General features: G+C 36.1%; 2 protein-coding genes across 51 annotated transcripts in view; one reads left to right on the top strand and one right to left on the bottom strand.

Moving 5' to 3' along the window:
* Positions 1 to 13,341, top strand: part of LOC114525371 — a 36,148-nt gene extending 22,807 nt beyond the window's left edge. For 38 of the 50 annotated variants that reach the window (XM_028546635.1, XM_028546634.1, XM_028546670.1 and 35 more), the window contains 46 exons: positions 29 to 145; positions 222 to 338; positions 412 to 528; positions 605 to 721; positions 799 to 915; positions 1,073 to 1,189; positions 1,263 to 1,379; positions 1,454 to 1,570; positions 1,643 to 1,759; positions 1,831 to 1,947; positions 2,175 to 2,291; positions 2,403 to 2,522; positions 2,673 to 2,789; positions 2,864 to 2,980; positions 3,051 to 3,167; positions 3,239 to 3,355; positions 3,583 to 3,699; positions 3,811 to 3,930; positions 4,082 to 4,198; positions 4,273 to 4,389; positions 4,460 to 4,576; positions 4,648 to 4,764; positions 4,991 to 5,107; positions 5,223 to 5,339; positions 5,425 to 5,547; positions 5,745 to 5,863; positions 5,953 to 6,011; positions 6,100 to 6,251; positions 6,337 to 6,565; positions 6,694 to 6,788; positions 6,964 to 7,191; positions 7,500 to 7,728; positions 7,833 to 7,927; positions 8,108 to 8,344; positions 8,473 to 8,574; positions 8,795 to 8,898; positions 9,053 to 9,283; positions 9,552 to 9,974; positions 10,186 to 10,362; positions 10,570 to 10,779; positions 10,873 to 11,029; positions 11,212 to 11,348; positions 11,447 to 11,701; positions 11,780 to 11,867; positions 11,945 to 12,139; positions 12,354 to 13,341. In XM_028546635.1, coding sequence (XP_028402436.1) covers positions 29 to 145; positions 222 to 338; positions 412 to 528; positions 605 to 721; positions 799 to 915; positions 1,073 to 1,189; positions 1,263 to 1,379; positions 1,454 to 1,570; positions 1,643 to 1,759; positions 1,831 to 1,947; positions 2,175 to 2,291; positions 2,403 to 2,522; positions 2,673 to 2,789; positions 2,864 to 2,980; positions 3,051 to 3,167; positions 3,239 to 3,355; positions 3,583 to 3,699; positions 3,811 to 3,930; positions 4,082 to 4,198; positions 4,273 to 4,389; positions 4,460 to 4,576; positions 4,648 to 4,764; positions 4,991 to 5,107; positions 5,223 to 5,339; positions 5,425 to 5,547; positions 5,745 to 5,863; positions 5,953 to 6,011; positions 6,100 to 6,251; positions 6,337 to 6,565; positions 6,694 to 6,788; positions 6,964 to 7,191; positions 7,500 to 7,728; positions 7,833 to 7,927; positions 8,108 to 8,344; positions 8,473 to 8,574; positions 8,795 to 8,898; positions 9,053 to 9,283; positions 9,552 to 9,974; positions 10,186 to 10,362; positions 10,570 to 10,779; positions 10,873 to 11,029; positions 11,212 to 11,348; positions 11,447 to 11,701; positions 11,780 to 11,867; positions 11,945 to 12,139; positions 12,354 to 12,532 — 6,638 coding nt within the window. In that variant the 3' untranslated portion in view covers positions 12,533 to 13,341. The remainder of the gene's footprint in view (positions 1 to 28; positions 146 to 221; positions 339 to 411; positions 529 to 604; positions 722 to 798; positions 916 to 1,072; positions 1,190 to 1,262; positions 1,380 to 1,453; positions 1,571 to 1,642; positions 1,760 to 1,830; positions 1,948 to 2,174; positions 2,292 to 2,402; positions 2,523 to 2,672; positions 2,790 to 2,863; positions 2,981 to 3,050; positions 3,168 to 3,238; positions 3,356 to 3,582; positions 3,700 to 3,810; positions 3,931 to 4,081; positions 4,199 to 4,272; positions 4,390 to 4,459; positions 4,577 to 4,647; positions 4,765 to 4,990; positions 5,108 to 5,222; positions 5,340 to 5,424; positions 5,548 to 5,744; positions 5,864 to 5,952; positions 6,012 to 6,099; positions 6,252 to 6,336; positions 6,566 to 6,693; positions 6,789 to 6,963; positions 7,192 to 7,499; positions 7,729 to 7,832; positions 7,928 to 8,107; positions 8,345 to 8,472; positions 8,575 to 8,794; positions 8,899 to 9,052; positions 9,284 to 9,551; positions 9,975 to 10,185; positions 10,363 to 10,569; positions 10,780 to 10,872; positions 11,030 to 11,211; positions 11,349 to 11,446; positions 11,702 to 11,779; positions 11,868 to 11,944; positions 12,140 to 12,353) is intronic. The other 12 variants (XM_028546663.1, XM_028546659.1, XM_028546657.1 and 9 more) reach the window with 12 other exon arrangements.
* Positions 12,883 to 19,338, bottom strand: LOC114525372 (adhesion G protein-coupled receptor L3-like). The gene is made up of 11 exons (XM_028546690.1): positions 18,699 to 19,338; positions 15,991 to 16,139; positions 15,618 to 15,881; positions 15,033 to 15,434; positions 14,767 to 14,928; positions 14,462 to 14,686; positions 14,149 to 14,311; positions 13,846 to 13,982; positions 13,408 to 13,716; positions 13,232 to 13,310; positions 12,883 to 13,095 (listed from the first exon to the last, which is right to left on the bottom strand). The coding sequence occupies exons 1-11, from the start codon at positions 19,252 to 19,254 to the stop codon at positions 12,899 to 12,901; spliced, it is 2,643 nt and encodes an 880-aa protein (XP_028402491.1). The 5' UTR covers positions 19,255 to 19,338; the 3' UTR covers positions 12,883 to 12,898.
* Between the last annotated feature and the right edge of the window lie 1,000 nt (positions 19,339 to 20,338).

Raw genomic sequence — 20,338 nt, 5'->3', positions numbered from 1 at the left:
TTCTTACTCTTAAAACTCTATTTCTAAGACATTGACGAATGTTTGACTAACCCATGCGATGCAAACGCCACTTGTACTGACAACGAGGGTTCTTATCAGTGTCAATGCAATGATGGATTTTCAGGAAATGGATTCAATTGCTCCAGTAAGAATAATCTTTACTAACAGTTTTCCAACCTTTTATATCCGGCTGTTCTTATTCTTAAAACTAAATTTTTAAGACATTGATGAATGTTTGATTAACCCATGCGATACAAATGCCACTTGTACTGACAACGAGGGTTCTTATGAGTGTCGATGTAATGTTGGATTTTCAGGAAATGGATTCAACTGTTCCAGTAAGAACAATCTTTACAAACATATTTCCGACATTAAATGGCCTATTCTTACTCTTAAAACTCTATATTTAAGACATTGACGAATGTTTGACTAACCCATGCGATGCAAATGCCACTTGTACTGACAACGAGGGTTCTTATCAGTGTCAATGCAATGGTGGATTTTCAGGAAATGGATTCAATTGTTCAAGTAAGAACAATCTTTACTATCATGTTTCCAACGTTAAATATCCGGCTATTCATGCTCTTAAAACTAAATTTTAAAGACATTGATGAATGTTTGACTGACCCATGCGATGCAAATGCCACTTGTACTGACAACGAGGGTTCTTATCAATGCCAATGCAGTGATGGATTTTCTGGAGATGGCTTGAATTGCTCTAGTGAGTACAATTATTTTATATGTACTAATTTTCTTAAAATTCCTCACCTTTTTATAACTATAAGTTAAAACATATAGATATTGACGAATGTAAGATGGATCCATGTGGTAGAAATGCTAACTGTACTGACAACAAAGGATCTTATGACTGTCATTGTAATAACGGATATACTGGAAATGGACTGAACTGTTCCAGTGAGTATACTGATATCTTTCATAAACTGATGTTTCACACTTTGTGAAGGTAATATTAATCTATAGATTGATCAACTGTTCCAGTAAGAACAATCTTTACTAAAAATTTTTGCAACATCAAATATCCTATTCTTACTCTTAAAACTGTATTTTTAAGACATTGATGAATGTTTGACTAACGCATGCGATGCAAATGCCACTTGTACTGACAACGAGGGTTCTTATCAGTGTGAATGCAATGGTGGATTTTCAGGAAATGGATTCAACTGTTCCAGTAAGAAAATCTTTACTAACAATGTTTCCAAGATCAAATATCCTGATCTTACTCTTAAAACTGTATTTTTAAGACATCAATGAATGTTTGACTAACCCATGCAATGCAAATGCAACTTGTACTGACAACGAGGGTTCTTATCAGTGTCAGTGCAATGGTGGATTTTCAGGAAATGGATTCAACTGTTCCAGTAAGAACAATTTTTACTAACAATGTTCCTAACATCAAATATCCTATTCTTACTCCTAAAACTGTGTTTTTAAGACATCAATGAATGTTTGACTAACCCATGCGATGCAAATTCCACTTGTACTGACAACGAGGGTTCTTATCAGTGTCAGTGCAATAGTGGATTTTCAGGAAATGGATTTAACTGTTCCAGTAAGCGCAATCATTACCAACATGTTTCCAACATTAGATATTTTTTTTTATTTTTAAAACTATGTTTTTAAGACATCGATGAATGTTTAAACAACCCATGCGATGCAAATGCCACTTGTACTGACAACGAGGGTTCTTATCAATGCCAATGCCGTGATGGATTTTCTGGAGATGGCTTGAATTGCTCTAGTGAGTACAATTATTTTATATGTAGTAATTTTCTTAAAATCCCTCACCTAACTATAAGTTGAAACATATAGATATTGACGAATGTAAGATGGATCCATGTGGTAGAAATGCTAACTGTACTGACAACCAAGGATCTTATGAATGTCATTGTAATGACGGATATACTGGAAATGGACTGAACTGTTCCAGTAAGTATAATGATCTTTCGTAAACTGATGCTTGATATTTGATTGTTATTTCAATAAGTGAATAACAACTCGTAACTCTGAATTAACAAATGTAACTCTGGCTTCACGTGAATTGGGACTTCGAATTGTCAAAAAGAACATGAACACATTTTTTTATTTTGTTTTCAAAATATAATTCACTGGGGTGAGATTATGTTATGATTAATTTAGGTTTTCCTGTCCTTTAGATATTGATGAATGTTCAAGCGATCCATGTGATGTAAACGCTAAATGTACTGACAATCCTGGTTCCTATGAATGTCGTTGTAATGATGGCTACACTGGAAATGGTTTTACTTGCACAAGTATGTTTGGATTTTTTTTCCAAGAAACATTAGGTGATATTGCAGGAACATTGAGCCAACCAAATCTCACTGGCAGCTTTCTAATGAAAGGTATTTTTATCAATCCTTTAGACATTAATGAATGTTCAATTGGCACTGCGTGTGGAGCTGGTGGAATATGTATCGACAGTATTGGATCATACCGATGTTCCTGTTTTCAAGGATATACTGGAAATGGACTGAACTGTTCCAGTGAGTATAATGATCTTTCATAAACTGATGCTTGACATTTTGTGAAGGTAATATTAATCTATAGATTGAACTGTTCCAGTAAGAACAATCCTTACTAAAATTTTTCCAACATCAAATATCCTATTCTTACTCTTAAACTGTAATTTTAAGACATCGATGAATGTTTAAACAACCCATGCGATGCAAATGCCAGTTGTACTGACAACGAGGGTTCTTATAAGTGTCAATGCAATGGTGGATTTTCAGGAAATGGATTCAATTGTTCCAGTAAGAACAATCTTAACTAAAATTTTTTCCGAAATCAAATAGCCTGTTCTGACTCTTAAAACTGTATTTTTAAGACATCGATGAATGTTTGACTAACCCATGCGATGCAAATGCCAGTTGCACTGACAACGAGGGTTCTTATAAGTGTAAATGCAATGCTGGATTTTCAGGAAATGGATTCAATTGTTCCAGTAAGCGCAATCATTACCAATATGTTTCCAACATTAGATTTTTTCTTATTCCTAAAACTATGTTTTTAAGACATCGATGAATGTTTAAACAACCCATGCGATGCAAATGCCACTTGTACTGACAACGAGGGTTCTTATCAATGCCAATGCCGTGATGGATTTTCTGGAGATGGTTTGAATTGCTCTAGTGAGTACAATTATTTTATATGTAGTAATTTTCTTAAAATCCCTCACCTAACTATAAGTTGAAATATATAGATATTGACGAATGTAAGATGGATCCATGTGATAGAAATGCTAACTGTACTGACAACCAAGGATCTTATGAATGTCATTGTAATGGCGGATATACTGGAAATGGACTGAACTGTTCCAGTGAGTATAATGATCTTTCATAAACTGATGCTTGACATTTATTTGCTATTTCAATAAGTGAATAACAACTTGTAACTCTGAATTAACAAATGTAACTCTGGCTTCACGTGAATTGGGACTTCGAATTGTCAAAAAGAACATGAACACATTTTTTTATTTTGTTTTCAAAATATAATTCACTGGGGTGAGATTATGTTATGATTAATTTAGGTTTTCCTGTCCTTTAGATATTGATGAATGTTCAAGCGATCCATGTGATGTAAACGCTAAATGTACTGACAATCCTGGTTCCTATGAATGTCGTTGTAATGATGGCTACACTGGAAATGGTTTTACTTGCACAAGTATGTTTGGATTTTTTTTCCAAGAAACATTAGGTGATATTGCAGGAACATTGAGCCAACCAAATCTCACTGGCAGCTTTCTAATGAAAGGTATTTTTATCAATCCTTTAGACATTAATGAATGTTCAATTGGCACTGCGTGTGGAGCTGGTGGAATATGTATCGACAGTATTGGATCATACCGATGTTCCTGTTTTCAAGGATATACTGGAAATGGACTGAACTGTTCCAGTGAGTATAATGATCTTTCATAAACTGATGCTTGACATTTTGTGAAGGTAATATTAATCTATAGATTGAACTGTTCCAGTAAGAACAATCCTTACTAAAAATTTTTCCAACATCAAATATCCTATTCTTACTCTTAAACTGTAATTTTAAGACATCGATGAATGTTTAAACAACCCATGCGATGCAAATGCCAGTTGTACTGACAACGAGGGTTCTTATAAGTGTCAATGCAATGGTGGATTTTCAGGAAATGGATTCAATTGTTCCAGTAAGAACAATCTTAACTAAAATTTTTTCCGAAATCAAATAGCCTGTTCTGACTCTTAAAACTGTATTTTTAAGACATCGATGAATGTTTGACTAACCCATGCGATGCAAATGCCAGTTGCACTGACAACGAGGGTTCTTATAAGTGTAAATGCAATGCTGGATTTTCAGGAAATGGATTCAATTGTTCCAGTAAGCGCAATCATTACCAATATGTTTCCAACATTAGATTTTTTCTTATTCCTAAAACTATGTTTTTAAGACATCGATGAATGTTTAAACAACCCATGCGATGCAAATGCCACTTGTACTGACAACGAGGGTTCTTATCAATGCCAATGCCGTGATGGATTTTCTGGAGATGGTTTGAATTGCTCTAGTGAGTACAATTATTTTATATGTAGTAATTTTCTTAAAATCCCTCACCTAACTATAAGTTGAAATATATAGATATTGACGAATGTAAGATGGATCCATGTGATAGAAATGCTAACTGTACTGACAACCAAGGATCTTATGAATGTCATTGTAATGGCGGATATACTGGAAATGGACTGAACTGTTCCAGTGAGTATAATGATCTTTCATAAACTGATGCTTGACATTTATTTGCTATTTCAATAAGTGAATAACAACTTGTAACTCTGAATTAACAAATGTAACTCTGGCTTCACGTGAATTGGGACTTCGAATTGTCAAAATGAACATAAACACATTTTTTTATTTTGTTTCAAAATATAATTCACTCGGGTGAGATTATGCTATGATTAATTTAGGTTTTCCTGTCCTTTAGATATTGATGAATGTTCAAGCAATCCATGTCATGTAAACGCTAAATGTACTGACAATCCTGGTTCTTTTGAATGTCGTTGTAATGATGGCTACACTGGAAATGGTTTTACTTGCACAAGTATGTTTGGATTTCGTTTTCCAAGAAAAATTAGGGGTGATATTGCAGGAACTTTGAGCCAACCAAATCTTACAGGCAGCTTTCTAATGATAGGTATTTTTTATCAATCTTTTAGACATTGATGAATGTTCAACTGGCACTGCGTGTGGAGTTGGTGGAATATGTATCGACAGTATTGGATCATACCGATGTTCCTGTTTTCAAGGATATACTGGAGTGACTTTTTGTGAAGGTAATATTAAGCTACTAATAAGAACATGTAATTGGACACAGTATATGTTAAAATAATAAGGAAAAATTAAGCACATTATTTTCAGATATCGATGAATGTATTAATAATCCGGACATTTGTCCCGAGAACAGTAAATGTGTAAACAAGCAAGGCTCTCATAGTTGCGATTGTAATGTTGGTTATGGTGGGTCATCATCATCGTGTACAAGTAAGTGTACTTTTGGACATGAATAACTGTCTAATGTGCTCACTACGCTTTTTTCCAGGCGGTTGTTATTATTATAATTAGTGCAAAAATTCTATTCCCGCATCTTCGTTGAAGATTTCCACGTGCCCGTTGGATTTCCATTCTTATTTCTCATATTTTGAAACCCGAATTGGAATTAAAATATCACTTTTTTGCAGTCTTACCCGACACGTTCATTGACATCACATTCCAACTACAAAATGCAGTGTTCACTGAATCACTAAACGATAAAAACTCCGAAGACTATAAAATTCTTGCACAAACTGTTACCAGAAATGTAAGTGTTACAATTCTTTGTAGATGAAGTGGGTAAACATCACTGTTCTTTGTATTCTTGGTAACTTGTTTTTTATCTTATGTTCTCAGTTTGATGCTGAATATGCTAACACGCCAGAATATCGTCGAGCTAATGTCCTTGGTTTCAGGTAGGTCTTGTTAGCGAAACTCCACGTGGCCTCGTGTCCAAAATGAATGCTTTAAAATTTACTCAACGATTTATGTTTGTCTTTTAAGTAAAGGAAGTGTGATTTGTCAGGTCGAAATCGTTATGGTGCCAGATTCCTTGGAAAAAATTAATCTTATTTTGGACGACATCGTTAAGACTGGGAATCTTGGTAACTTGACAGTCGTACCTGATTCATTTAATATCACTACGGATATACCAGGTAATTTAACAAAAAGTGAAACATAGACTATCTTGACGGTCCTTAAACGCGACTGAACAACAAATTATTTCTTTTATTTACTAAGCTTTGAGTAATATTAAAATGGAAGTCAAGTACAGTGGTGAAGCTGGTAAACTCTTGGAAATAACATGCACCGTTAGTGGACCATCATTACCAAGCTTTGAATGGAGACACAATGATACGATATTGTCCTTATCAGACAGAGTGAAGATTGAAACCAACGACAAAGTTTCAATTCTTTCTGTCCGCCAAACAAAGAAATCAGACTCCGGCACTTACTACTGTATTGTTAAGTGAGTTGATTTAATTTTTCAACCAGGAAGAAGCGTAGCGTCGTCTTCAAACAACTTTCCATCAAATAGTAAATATGAAATCCAGGCGAACTTTATGCAGTGAAAGTATTGAACATTTTCTTTTCTAGTAAATGGAGAGATACAATTAATAGCAGTGTACAGATAGAAGTTAAAGTCATTCTTGTTGTTGAAGCATTACCGTTATCCGTTGCCATGACTGAAGGTGCGGTATACCAGCATCACTTCTTATAAAATGTGTTTTCTATAGTTCAGGCAAGGGCCACTTTTAGATGGTAAACACTGTTGACAAGAGTCTACTTGACAAGAGTGTTGTCTAACCAGCCTTAAGTGTTTCTTGATATCCTCTAACGGCAGACTCATTTTTTTCTTGCATTCAGGTGATCCAATAAAATTAACGTGCAACGTTACTAAAGGCGATGAGCCAAATATACAAATCAAATGGTTCAATTCAAAACAGTCTGGTGTCATTGCTGAAAGCAAAGAATTAGACTTATCGGGTAAAAAACTGTCAGATCCGAGTTTTACTGCAATATACTGGTGCACCGCAAATAATTCCTACAGGACAAGTGAGAAGAGTAACAACGTTAGCGTACATATTTCTAAAGGTGAAAGTTCTGTTTATTTTTTGTTGGCTTTTCATATATATTAAACTTCTTCATCCTAAACTCCTGGTTACGAAACGGCACTGAAGCAGTTGTTTGATTGTCATTGCTTTCTTTCTTTAAGGTATAAAGTATGTTTGAATTTCGTTTTTTATGCAACTCATGAGTGATTTTTCATAATATTTTTTCTTATAGATATAAATGAATGTTTAAACATATAGAATACCTTAGTCGTAGTGTTTTCAGTAATAGAATTACTTAATGGTCCTTAAACGAGACTGAACAACAAATTATTTCTTTTATTTACTAAGCTTTGAGTGATATTAAAATGGAAGTCAAGTACAGTGGTGAAGCTGGTAAACTCTTGGAAATAACATGCACCGTTAGTGGACCATCATTACCAAGCTTTGAATGGAGACACAATGATACGATATTATCCTTATCAGACAGAGTGAAGATTGAAACCAACGACAAAGTTTCAATTCTTTCTGTCCGCCAAACAAAGAAATCAGACTCCGGCACTTACTACTGTATTGTTAAGTGAGTTGATTTAATTTTTCAAACAAGAAGCAGCGTAGCGTCGTCTTCAAACAAACCAGGCGAACTTAATATAGTGAAATTATTGAGCTTTTTTTATTTTCTAGTAAAGGGAAAGATACAATTAATAGTAGTGTACAGATAGAAGTTAATATCATTCCTGTTGTTGAAGCATTACCGTTATCCGTTTCTATGACTGAAGGTGCGGTATACTAGCATCACTTCTTTTAAAATGTGTTTTTCTATAGTTCAGGCAAGGGCCACTTTTTGATTGTAAAAACCGTTGACAAGACTCTAACAAGCCTTAACAAGAGTGTTGTCTAACCAGCCGTAAGTGTTTTTTGAAATCCTCTAACGGAAGACTCATTTTTTTTGCATTCAGGTGATCCAATAAAATTAACATGCAACGTTACTGAAGGCGATGAGCCAAATATACAAATCAAATGGTTCAATTCAAAACAGTCTGGTGTCATTGCTGAAAGCAAAGAATTGGACTTATCTGGTAAAAAATTGACAGATAGTGAACCTAGTTTCACTGCAGTATACTGGTGCACCGCAAAGAATTCCTACAGGACAAGTGAAAAGAGTAACGACGTTAGCGTGAATATTGTTTCCAAAGGTGAAAGTTCCGTTTGTTTTTGTTGGCTTTTCAATATTCTATATATTAAATTTCTTCATCCTAAACTCCTGGCGTACGACACGGCATTGAAGCAGTAGTTTGATTGTCATTGCTTTCTTTCTTTTAAGATTTCGACGAGTTCTGTTTCAGTGACAATAAGGGAGGTTACAACTGGGAGAAGACTACTGTTGGTACTTTAGTTCTAAAAGATTGCCCTGAAGGGACATCAGGTATGCTAACCAAATAGTTTATTTTAGTTGATCTGAGCAAATGTTAGAGAAAGAGATTCGGTTAGAAAGATTCGGTTAGAGAGATTTGGTTAAATAAAGATCGAGGCCATCATATCGTGAACAACTAGGATGAATCTTTGCCGGATAAAGCATTAGCGTAATCAGCGTAACGTAGCATCAGGTGGTAACTATGTGGGTTTCCACATGATATTTTTTGCAGGAACTGTTCGCAGATCCTGCAGCAACACAAATGGCAAGCCCGTCTGGGGTGATGTGAATCAAGACAATTGTAGAAATAATAAAGTTATTGATCTCCTTGATAAGGTAATCGATGATATTGTTGAGGATAATTAAAGTGGTTTTCATTATCCTTTTGAGTCGTGGCTTTGCTGGTAACTCCATTTGAGGACGAAGAATTTCATAATACAGAATCACGAATTCCTTTTCTTCGTTCTAACTAAATCTCACTAAATTTCAGATCATCTTATTTGACGAAGGCTTTAAAACAGATGATATCAGCGATATAATTCAAGAGACTACAAATGTTTCAAATGAAGATGATCTTTTTGTTCAAGACGTGGAAGACATCGTCGATGTTCTTGAGAAGACAAAACAGAAAACCCAAACCCAAAATGATCGTGAGAATTTCATTCGTTCATCAAGTAATATCATTAATCCGGAAAGGAAAGATGTTTGGAAGAAAGTGCCGGTAAGAAATACATTTTATTCCGCATCAGACGAGTTTTTTTTACTAAAATATTTTTTGGCAATAGAGTCAGGTGGATCGAATTTTTAAACCTAATTTTATTAAACTTTTGAATATTTGGGGAAAATATGAGCAAGATTCTTTCACCAACAGGGAAACGAAATTCTCATCTGTAAAAGATCATGTCAGTGACCAGAAAACTCGCTATTCAAGAGAATATAGTCTTTTCGCCCTACCCTAAAGCCTAACTATAAACGTGTTTTTATTACAGTCAAGAAATAGTTTGGCTAAGAAGATTATTAGTGGTGCAGATCTAAATGCGAAAAACTTCGTTTCACAAAGTGGAAAAACAGGAGAAGTTGTATCGTATACCACCCCAAATATAGACGTCCGTGGGATACGATTATCTGCAGTAAAACCTGACGAACCTAAAGACTTGTACTTAATGGATACTGTGGGCGAAGGCGTTGTTATTCCCGGTAATGTGACAACTAACATCACCCAAGCAACGGTGGTAAAGTACAGTTCAATTAAGGAAATTTTATCTGAGGATGAATTGGAGAAAAGTGTGGATGACAGCATAACATCGAGTGATTCGCTGACTATAAGAAGTACCGTAATGTCCTTCACAACAGAACCACGACTGCCCGAATTGCTTGATGAGCCTTTTAAGATCATTCTTCAAAATAACCAGGTACGAACAGGTCTTCGTTGTTATATAGTTAAAAATCAAATTAATATAGACATATTTGTGAAAGGTATTGACATTGAAGCAATTAGATCACAAATTAAATTAAAATTGGAGAGTAGGCTATGAAGATATACACAATACAATGCAAGTTGTACAATCAAGGAGTTAATAATATTGTGTTCATACAAGTGAAAAACATATACAACCATTTTAGACTGGTTATAAGAATCCAAAACGAACGTGTGCGTTCACAGAACCAAGCGTTAACAACAGTAAATGGAGTAGTGAAGGTTGTGTACTGAACGAGGAAGAATCAAACGAAAGAAATGTGACGTGTGATTGTAACCATAACTCTGCCTTTGCCATCATGATGGATGTCTCTGGAGTAGAAGTAAGCTGGATACGACTACCTTCAGAATCATTGTTTAAATCAGTTTGAAAATTCTCGTGTACTTTTGTGAATATTGCCCATTACACCAGAAGAAACCACTACCTTTAGAATCATTGTTTAAATCTTCATCATTGTTTAAATCAGTTTGAAAATTCTCGTGTATCTTTGTAAATATTGCCCATTACATCATGAGGATTTCTCTTCCAGGTAACAGAGGAGGAACTTAAAATATTGGAGACGATTTCAACCGTAGGATGTTCACTATCGTTGCTCGGGATTGTCCTCACAGCTCTCATGCAAGTTTGCTTCTGGAAGCAAGTAAAATCACCTCGCGCTAAAGTGTTACTCAGTCTATGTGTGGCTATTGGTTTCACGGATATTTTCGCGATACTTGAAGGCGTTGCAAGAGATAGTCCCGTAAGTCTGTCCTTTGCACCTGAGTAAATTAGTATGTTCATTTGATGAGTATGTTCAAAGGATGTAAACATAGTGTATTTCTCCTTTCAACAGAATTTTTGCAAAGCAGTCGCCGCTCTTCTCCATTATTTCGTGCTTTCTGCGTTCGGATGGATGTTGTGTGAGGGGATATTACTGTATATCTTGCTGATCAGGGTCTTTGATGGAGTACGTGGCAAACATTGGAAAATCTTCAATTTCATCGGCTGGGGTAAGTGATCTGCCAAACTTGCATAATGCAAGAAAGAGTTCATCTAATACAAAGTTGATTCAAAACACTCAGGGCATTTATTGAGCCACTGTTGTGTGTATCATAGTTCGGCATATTCCCTTCTTTCATTTTTGGATCAAGGAAAGGGAAAAATATTAAGCAGAGGTAAAAAATCTCTACAGGTATCCCTCTTCTCATTGTTGTCGTGTCACTTGGAGCAACTCAAGGTGAAGGATATGGCAGTGACTCTTCGTGTTGGCTCAGTATTGACAACAATTTGATTTGGGCGTTTGTTGGACCAGCATTTCTTGTTATATTGGTAAGCATCTCATTCTTGTTAAGATACGATAGATTACAACCAATATAAAAAATGCTATCTGGATATATGTATGCCTTCTTCTTTCTCCCACTTTTTAGGCCAATACTATCGTATTTGTCATGGTCCTACGAACAATGATGCGATCTCACAAAGTGAAATCACAGGACAATATTACTAAAGTCAGAACAGGTGTAAAAGCTGCTGTTGTCATTTTCCCAATTCTTGGTTTAACTTGGGTGTTTGGATTGATGACATTCAACAGAGAAACTTTAATTTTCCGATATCTTTTTGCCGTGTTCAACTCCGCACAAGGCATGCTCATTTTCCTCTTCCATTGCGTCCTAAATAAACAGGTAAAAGATACGTACTTGCATCGTAAGCATGGTTGTCGACCGATCCAGTTATCCAGTCACCAAAATTTTATATTTTAGATGCGAGATGTTGTCCGCAACAGTACAATAAGACGAAGTACATTCTCCACTAGTTTTGACAAGAAGACTATGAAAAAGGCACCTAAGAGTAAGGAAACTGTGTGTCCAGTTTTGACATTTTACGTATATTCTCTCCCTCATTCATTCAACTTGAATTGTTTTTAGACTCAACTAGTTCACCGACGAAGAATTCCGATTCTGGTATTAACGAGAAGATGGTGAGACAAAATGCCAGACTTCAGTTGGAAAGTAGCAACTGGACCTCTGAGAGCGGAGGTTATAATAATTTCAACGTGTCTGTAGCAGAGGAAATGAAGGAAAATGATGATCAAAATGAAAACAACATTTCGCCCGTTCAAGGTTGGTGATGTAACGAGTGCCGGATCAAATCAGCCCTGATAATTTTTTATTGATATTTTATCAATCCAGATTGTCATTGCCACCTATCTGTACCCAGTAGGACTGAGTTAAATCTGTTTTATGCAGTATAAGACAACTGTGTTGAGTAAAGGCTTCGTTAAAGAAAAATTTGGCCTGTTCATTTGTACATCCTAATGTCTTCTCTACATATTAGGAGATGATGAAGCTGGTAATAGCTTGTCAAATGTGTCCGAAGGACGTGAAAACCCTGTTGAAAGGAACAATGATGCTTTTGAAACAGACAGCAAGGGCTACCACAGTGCAGGCTCTGAGGAGCATTCGTCTTCAACAGACAGACCTTCTAGCAACGAGGAAGCCCCCTTAAATGTATAATCTCATGAAATATTCTTATCAGCAAAGCTTCGCTGCAAGCTGTTGCCTTGCAATCAACACAGTGTTGTGGTGAAATGACTAAAATCCGCCAATATTGTGCACAATTAAGTAACTTTTGTATCCCATATTTCACGAACAGTAGAATTCATAAGTTTATATATAAAGAACTATGTTATGTCAGAAAGTAAAATCGAGATGCGTCAATTTTTCGACCTCTCTCAAACAATGCAATGTTAGCCATGAGCTTTAAATCAATGTCAAAAATTTGTTTTGATTTTGAAGATTTTGACATCGCACCTAATTCTGCCAATCAAAGCCTTGAAGTGCTAATGCTGTTGAATATTAAATTCAACCCGGATATGATCATTATAGCTCCTTCATAGGTTCTACATCTTCTAAAATAACGTTTTCTGAGTTAATGTTGTTCTTGTACTTATTATTATTGATGGTGTACGTATTGTTCACTGCGAGAGGTCGACTTAATGTTTTCTGTAAAAATTCCGGAGTGACAGAAATACTTGACTTCCTTCGACTTCTCTCGTCACTAGTTGAAAGGGTACCACCTGAAAAAGGTTAAACTCATGAAAAACGAAAAATGACACTTCGAGATTAGGCGTAATCTTTCAGAATACCGGCCTTGTTAATGTTGGTATTGTGCAGGACAAGCTATGGTAAACGAACTTTTCAAAAATCACTCACAGGTGTTATTGTTGAGAGCTGTGACATTGATGTGTGTCGCGTGAAATGTTTTTTTTCCTTTAATGATTGCATCATGAATCTTAAAAAAGAGAAATATTGAACTACTTAAATCACACTACTAATATGAGAGGCCAGTGTATAGGTAAGTAAACTATAGTCCAAAGCAGTAGTCCTACCTTTCTATTGATTAAAACATGAAAAACGAAAATCATCAATCCTTGAATTGAGTTGAAAATAGCAAAGAGATACTTAAACACAATAGTATCTCGATTAAACACCAACAGTCCAAATACCCACGTCAGACCAAGTAATGGAAGTAATATAGCTGTGCCTTTGAGACCAAGTTTTGCTTTTCGCAATGTTACTCCGGCCGATGCTTTAATGCTGTTCTTGCTACCAACTCGTTTGCTTAGCGAGCGAGTTGTGCTCACTTCGCTCGAGGACAAGGCACTCCGCAACGCGAGAATGAAGATAACAAAGTTTATCTAAAAGCAATGCAATACATTATTTTGAGTTGTGTTTAGATTGAAAACCTTCCTCATACTTCCTTCCTCCTCGATTCTCATGCATCCTCAAAGCCATTTCAAATGAGTAAAAAATAAAACAGAACTCACCAGCAGAATTAAAATCATGGTGCTAACAAATACCCAGAACAATGCACCATCATTATTACACCAGCATGCATGCTCAGTAATAAAGTCCTTCCGATTATTTAGAGCAACCAAGAATGACACAACAACAACTGGAAAACCTATTTTATGTAAAATACAACAAGGCTGTGAGTTATTCATGTCTAAAAAATCACCAAATGTTTCTTCTTTTCTTCCCTAATCTAACCTTTCCTTCCCTTCAACTAATATTTAATCAACTTATACTATATATAAAGGGATGCATGAATATCAGTTCCGGTGACTTACCCCAACCAATGATATAAAATACTTTCATGTGTCTTCCTCCTAAGCCCAATCCAGTGTAGACGTTCACAAGTTGAAGATAGATAATCGCTCCTTCGCATAACATCCAGCCAAACGCAGCCAGCACAAAGAAATACAATAATATGGACACGGAAATGCAGAATGTCTGAAAGAGGAACAAAGGAGTGCATTCACGTAGGTATTACTCAACATTTGCAAAGCACTATGTTGCTAACTGCATCTGGTAATAGATTTTATATTTAGAACGACAAGCAAGGTTTCAGGAGTCAGGACTTAGAGTACTGTATCTGTCTACCTCATCACTTCTGGCAGGCCCTGCTAAAATAGCCATGATATCAGTCATTCCAATGGCTACGCAAAGATGCATAAGTACTCGTGAAGGTATTTCGCTCTTTGAATTCTGCTGGAGTTTTTTCCATAACAAAACGTGCGCGAGAATTGTCAAGAATATGGCAAGAAGTGACAAGGAACATCCAACAGTCGATATCGCCTCCAAAGCTTGCCGTTCAGCTTTGCTTTCCTTGAAAGAATGAAAGAAGTATGCTGATGTGATTCATGGTCGGTTCTGTAATTTCTGTTGTTTAATATATCAAACCTTACCACATCTCTCGAGATGTCCATAGCAGCAAAAGCTGTAAGATGATCACATTCACATATCAGAAGATTATTCTTCATTTTCTCTTTTACTCTTACACATCCGCTTGTTTCCCAATTACTCTCTTTGCGTTCTGGTTTCCAGTAAACACACGTTGTTGAGTCGTTCTGAAAACCGAGAAAGATTTCAAATTTCATGTTTTTATTTGCTACCGTGATCATTTTATATCTTATCTTTTTCTAACTTTAATTCACTTCAAGTGGAAGATTACCAATTCCTTCATGTCCCATCTGATGCGAACAGGTCGTTTGAACTTCGTTCTTGGCTCAGGTCTAACACTTGCACTTATCATGTTGCTCGTAATCATTGGATTATGCATGTCGTCATTAAGGAAAGAATGCATAGTTTTGAACCAGATAACAACGACCAAAGCGCCAGAATGTTTAGGCAATGCATCAGACGAGAGTTTAAATGTTGCATCCGGAAATTTGAACGATCTTCCTTCTCTCGACAAACGTCTTGTGTGTTGTGCATACGTCGCGTAAAGCTGCACATTCGAGTGGTTTTTGAATATAAAAAAACTCGAAGCATTTGGATTCTTTTTGATGTTCTCACCATTCTGGAAACCATAATTTTTCAAGGTGATTATCATCTTACGAATGGTGTTTTTCTCCTAAAAAAAAGCTTGTCGACTAAGAGTTTTGAAAGGAAAAGCTCCTTAAAATTTCGTTCTTATCTAAAAGTACACCACACTAGTTAATACGCTCAGTACAAGATTCGTTTACAGAAACGAGAGGTCTGGGCTAGAGGTCTATTTCGATTGTGTTTTCAGTTTCATCATGCTATCATTACTTACCTTTACTTGTCTCCAGGAATTTGCATATGAGCTATGCAACACATAGTTTGCAGGTTCCAAAACGTCGAGGCTGCTATCAGAGATATTCAAATCAACGATTTTTTGAAGTATTGTAACTGTATAAACAAGAACACTTTCTTTTCTCTCATTTCCCCCTCCATTTGTTATTTCAAGATATGTTATGTTTGACAATTGGTGGATAATCCTTTTCGCCATCTTCTTTCGAGAAGCTTCAGATATTGTGTTACTATAAAGTTTATCTGCCTGAAAATTGAAATAAGGTATTTAAGCACAGCACAGATATCTAAACGTTTTCCGGCCTGTCCTCATATTGATTATAATGATAAGTGTTAGCAACATAAGACTCTCTTGCCTCGTTCTCCAGTTTGGCCAAATGTTTTTCGATTCTGACGCTCCTTGTGGTTGAAGGAAATGTTGACTTTGGATAACCTTCACTTCTGGTGAAAGCAAAGGTTGAACGTTGATCACCGGCTGGAAATGTTGAACGCTGTTCGATTTCACCTGTGGTAAAAAAGTTGAATGAAAATTTGAATCAGCTTTATATGTGTTCAAAGAAGTCTACAAACGTTACAACCTTACTTACGATGGATGGAAGAGGTGAATGTGAAATGAGTTTACCTGTGGTGGATGATAAGGTTGAACTTCGATCAACTTTACTTGCAATGGGAGAAATGGCACATGGATGAACTCTACTTATAGAAGAAATGGTGGCACATGGATCGACTTTAGCTGTGATGGAAGAAATGGTTGGACTTGAATTGACTTTAGCTGTTGTGGAAGAATAGATTGAATTTGGATAAAACAATGTTGAACTTTCATCAACTTTCGTTGTGATGAATGAAGATGTTGCGCTTGGATCAACTGTATTTATAATGGCAGCAATGTTTGAACGATGAACAATGTTGTGTTTAATCAAGGAAGTTGCTGAGCTTCGTTTGACTTTTTTTGTGATGGAAAAAGTAGTGGAATTTGGATCGATTGTAGTTGTGATGGAAGATATAGTTGAACGTGGATTAACTTTACTTGAAATGGAAGAAATGGCTAAACTTTGACTGACTCCTTTACTTGTGATTGAAGAAACAGTTGTAGTTAGATCGACTTTACTTGCTACAGAAGAAGAAATTATAGTGGCACCAACTTCACATGGAGTGATTGAACTTGTATCGACTTTCTTTGTAGCGGTTAAAATTGTGATGCTTCGATCAACTTTATTTGAGATTGGAGGAATGTTTGAACTTTTATAGATATTGTGAGCGATAAAAGAATTGGTTGAACTTGGCTTGACTCTGTTTGTGATTGAAGAAATGGTTGGATTGAGATCGACACTCGTGATGGAATAACTGATTAAAGTTGGATCTACCTCACTCGTTGTGAAAGATACGGTTGAATCAAAAATTGAACTTCGATGCTCTTTCGTTGTAGTGGGTGAAATTGTTGATCTTAGATCGGTTGTACTTGATGAGATGAAAGCAATGGTTAAACTTTGATGGATTTTACTTGTTATGAAAGTCGAACCCAGATCAATTTTACGTGCGTCAAGAAAATGATCTGAACTTTGATCATGTCTGTTAACAACGATGGAAATAGTTGAATAATAGTTTAATGCAGTGAAAGAAATGGTTGGACTTGGTTCCGTCTTAATTGCAATGGACGAAATGGTTAAGAATTCACTTGTTGTTGAAGAGATCGTTTGACTTGTGTCAGCATGACTTGTGGTAAATAAAGGAGGTAAACATAAAGACGTTGATGATTGCCCTGATGGATTGTTTCTATCTCTCAACCTAAGATAAAACTCTTTGATTGTTCCTGGCCAATCCCACCATGTCCAGCGTGTTGAATCACTTGTGATGATTAAACACAAAGTTGGGTCGATTTTAACTGAAGGAGAAGTTTCCAATAAATCTAAACACGGGAAAATAGATCTAAACAAAGCTATAACTAGTAATTCAAGACTGAACTATAATTTCTGAAAGATATAGTTTTGCAAAGGTCGTCACATCTTTTTTCGAAACTCTTACACGAAACCGGAAAAATGTAAAATGTAAGCGTGTTTCTAAAGTGGGAAATAATTTTTTTAGCGACATCAGTGTTTATATATACCGGTTTTTTTAACAATAGTCTGTTTTTTTAAACGGAAACTGATATTATTGGTAATTAGTCGCCAAAGTGAATCTAATAACGATTTTCGGAGTGTAATAGCAATTTTTAATTTTTGGACAAAGCTTTTTAGGTCTATCATGCGCGTAATGCAGTGTAGGAGGGTTTTAGAAGGCTGAAACTAAAATCAAAGCGAAATGAGAGCATTCTTGACGCAAACGTGCGTTTCATTTACTTCATTTCAGAAAATCGATGATAAGAGATATTTGTTGTTGCATTTAATCTGTGGGCGTTATGTTAATTATTTGCCGTAGACTTCTTTGTGAAGTGAACGTTGTAATTAAACTTTTCTTTCTTAATTTTCTTGCATAAGTTATCTTCATATGAAGGTAACATGTCTTTATTCAACACGTCTTATTTTAGCTCATTCCAAAGTGAGCTTGCACTACGAAGATCAATGCCAAAGACAGGACTAAACCTAATTTAGGTCTGTAGCTGTAAACACAGCTAATTAGACTAGGACTTCAACTGCAGCCTGGTTTAAGCCTTGTCTTGCACACCTTGACCTGGCTGAGCTTGACAGAAGCCTGGCTCAAGACAGTAGGTGGTCTACACAAGATCAGAGGGTTCCAGGCCTGACTTTTTTTCAGGACAATCCAAAATGGCTAATAGCTTAGTTGTTAGAGTCGTCTACACAATTTGACCTAGATGTGACATCTATATCACCTTTCTTTCGGTTCAATTTTGGGGCGGATTGCTTTGAACATTTTTTAGATAAATGGATCTCTATATAACACGGGGAGGTAAAAAAAAAAGAGTTCGTTGGCCATATCTTTAACAAGTAGGGAAAATATGTAACTTTGATGGTTTTACAAAACAAATACTGTGTGAAAGTACTATTGGATATTCAGTGTAACAATAATTGCATCATTTATAAGCGAAAATGTAACCATATGTACTTACTTTGCTTTGTCGTCGAAGTGGAACTTGATATTGATGTTTTTGTGGTGTTGCAGGACGAGATGGGAATTTTGCTGGTTTCTCCGCAGAATGATCCCATTCCCTTCCTACAATTTTTCATCTTTGGTAGTTGATACACATAAAACTCCCCGCAATGTGTTATCGAGATATCTACTCGTGTTCCGCAATCACCGTGCTGATCAACAAAGCATACATCACCGGTTTTCGTTTCATTCATCATACAAGGATGTTGTCCATTCAACCATCCAGGGTTCGTTGATCCACACATACCTGGCGTAACCGCCATCGAAGTTATTATATTCCCAGCATCACCCGAGAACCTATACCAAGCTTTCTTTGAGATTTTTTTATCACATTGCCAATATCTTGCAGGTATACTGTTGTTCACGTTACGTTTTCCTTTCTTGAGCTCAAGATGATTCCTACATTGATTTGGAAACCCAGAAACATTTACTATAATATGCTTTCCAAGAAGTAGCAACGTAATGGATAACTTCAAATCAATAGTGATTGTTTTATTCCTTCTTCTCCCAGGCATAACTCCTGTGTTTGCTTTGCAATTCGTGAGACTGGCGCTGTTGTTTATAGAAGGTCAGACGCGAGACAAAAATGTCGACAGTACCTCATTTCACCTGTCGTGGCATAAACGGAAAATATGAGAACAATTCTGATTTCTGATATCAAATTCAGACGTCGTCGATTGTTGATAAATGGAAACTCGTGTGTTAGCCTGTTAGGTCACAAAAAAGATGAGATAAAACGTAACATAATGAGATAAACCTTATGTAACACGCTCATTAAATCTAATCCACACTTTAAAACTGTGATTTGATTCCCTGCGATATGAAAATGTGGAAACGATAGCATATATATGATCCAAAAAAAACAACTCTTTAGCATATCTTGTCACAACATTTTGGGGAAATATTTTCGCCTGCTGAAGATTAAATCTGGCCTAGTTTTTCATCATTTGTTTAATGTTGTGTAATGACATAATACGTGTCGCGGGGTGAAGTGATGAGAGATGACCCAAGGGGAGAAATGCTATAACCTTTATATCATATTACATCAGAATATTGCTATACCAGCTGCCTGAAATCTGGTTATCATTTCGGATTTAGGACGATGTTAAAGAATAGTAAACGCTAGTTGCCATATTTCAAAATAATCGTCCCGCCAGTGATGACTTTCGAATGAAATAATTAGTTGGTTGTTTTTGTTTTATAAAATATTTAGTGAAATATTCATCGTTTCCGAAGAAAAACAATAATTGTTTAGAAATTGCCATTGCTTCGTTGTTCTCATTCCAAGGAGAACAAAGCAAAAACATGGGATTATTAGGAAGACTAACACCGTGAAAATCACTCGACCATGGTCGAATACGCCATTTTCCGGCGAACTCGACCATGGTCGAATACGCCATTTTCCGGCGGACTCGACCAAAAACGCCGGAAAACGGTGTACAGGCACTAACGAAAAGGCACTAACGAGAAGGCACTAACGAGAAAGCAGAGTTGACTGTCTGAATGTCTTTTTTGCTGTTTTACTGCTGTAAGGTTAATGAAAATGCTGATAATAAATGTTTGATGTTTATGAATGATCTCTGCTATTGTTTCTTTCAG

The sequence above is a fragment of the Dendronephthya gigantea genome, unplaced genomic scaffold (genome assembly GCF_004324835.1).
Source record: "Dendronephthya gigantea isolate DGI-Jeju-01 unplaced genomic scaffold, DenGig_1.0 000034F, whole genome shotgun sequence".
Taxonomy (NCBI): Eukaryota; Metazoa; Cnidaria; class Anthozoa; order Malacalcyonacea; family Nephtheidae; genus Dendronephthya; species Dendronephthya gigantea.
Note: the sequence above shows the minus strand (reverse complement) of the source record. Positions and strands in the feature narration are given on the sequence as shown.

Bases quoted from the DNA above. Each gene is read 5' to 3' on its own strand.
- LOC114525372 (XM_028546690.1), bottom strand. From the start codon at position 19,254: ATGCCTGGGAGAAGAAGGAATAAAACAATCACTATTGATTTGAAGTTA. The intron at 14,312-14,461 runs GTAGACAGATAC...TTCCTCTTTCAG, and splicing joins GGCCTGCCAGAAGTGATGAG to ACATTCTGCATTTCCGTGTC. The intron at 13,983-14,148 runs GTAAGTCACCGG...TACATAAAATAG, and splicing joins ATTTTATATCATTGGTTGGG to GTTTTCCAGTTGTTGTTGTG.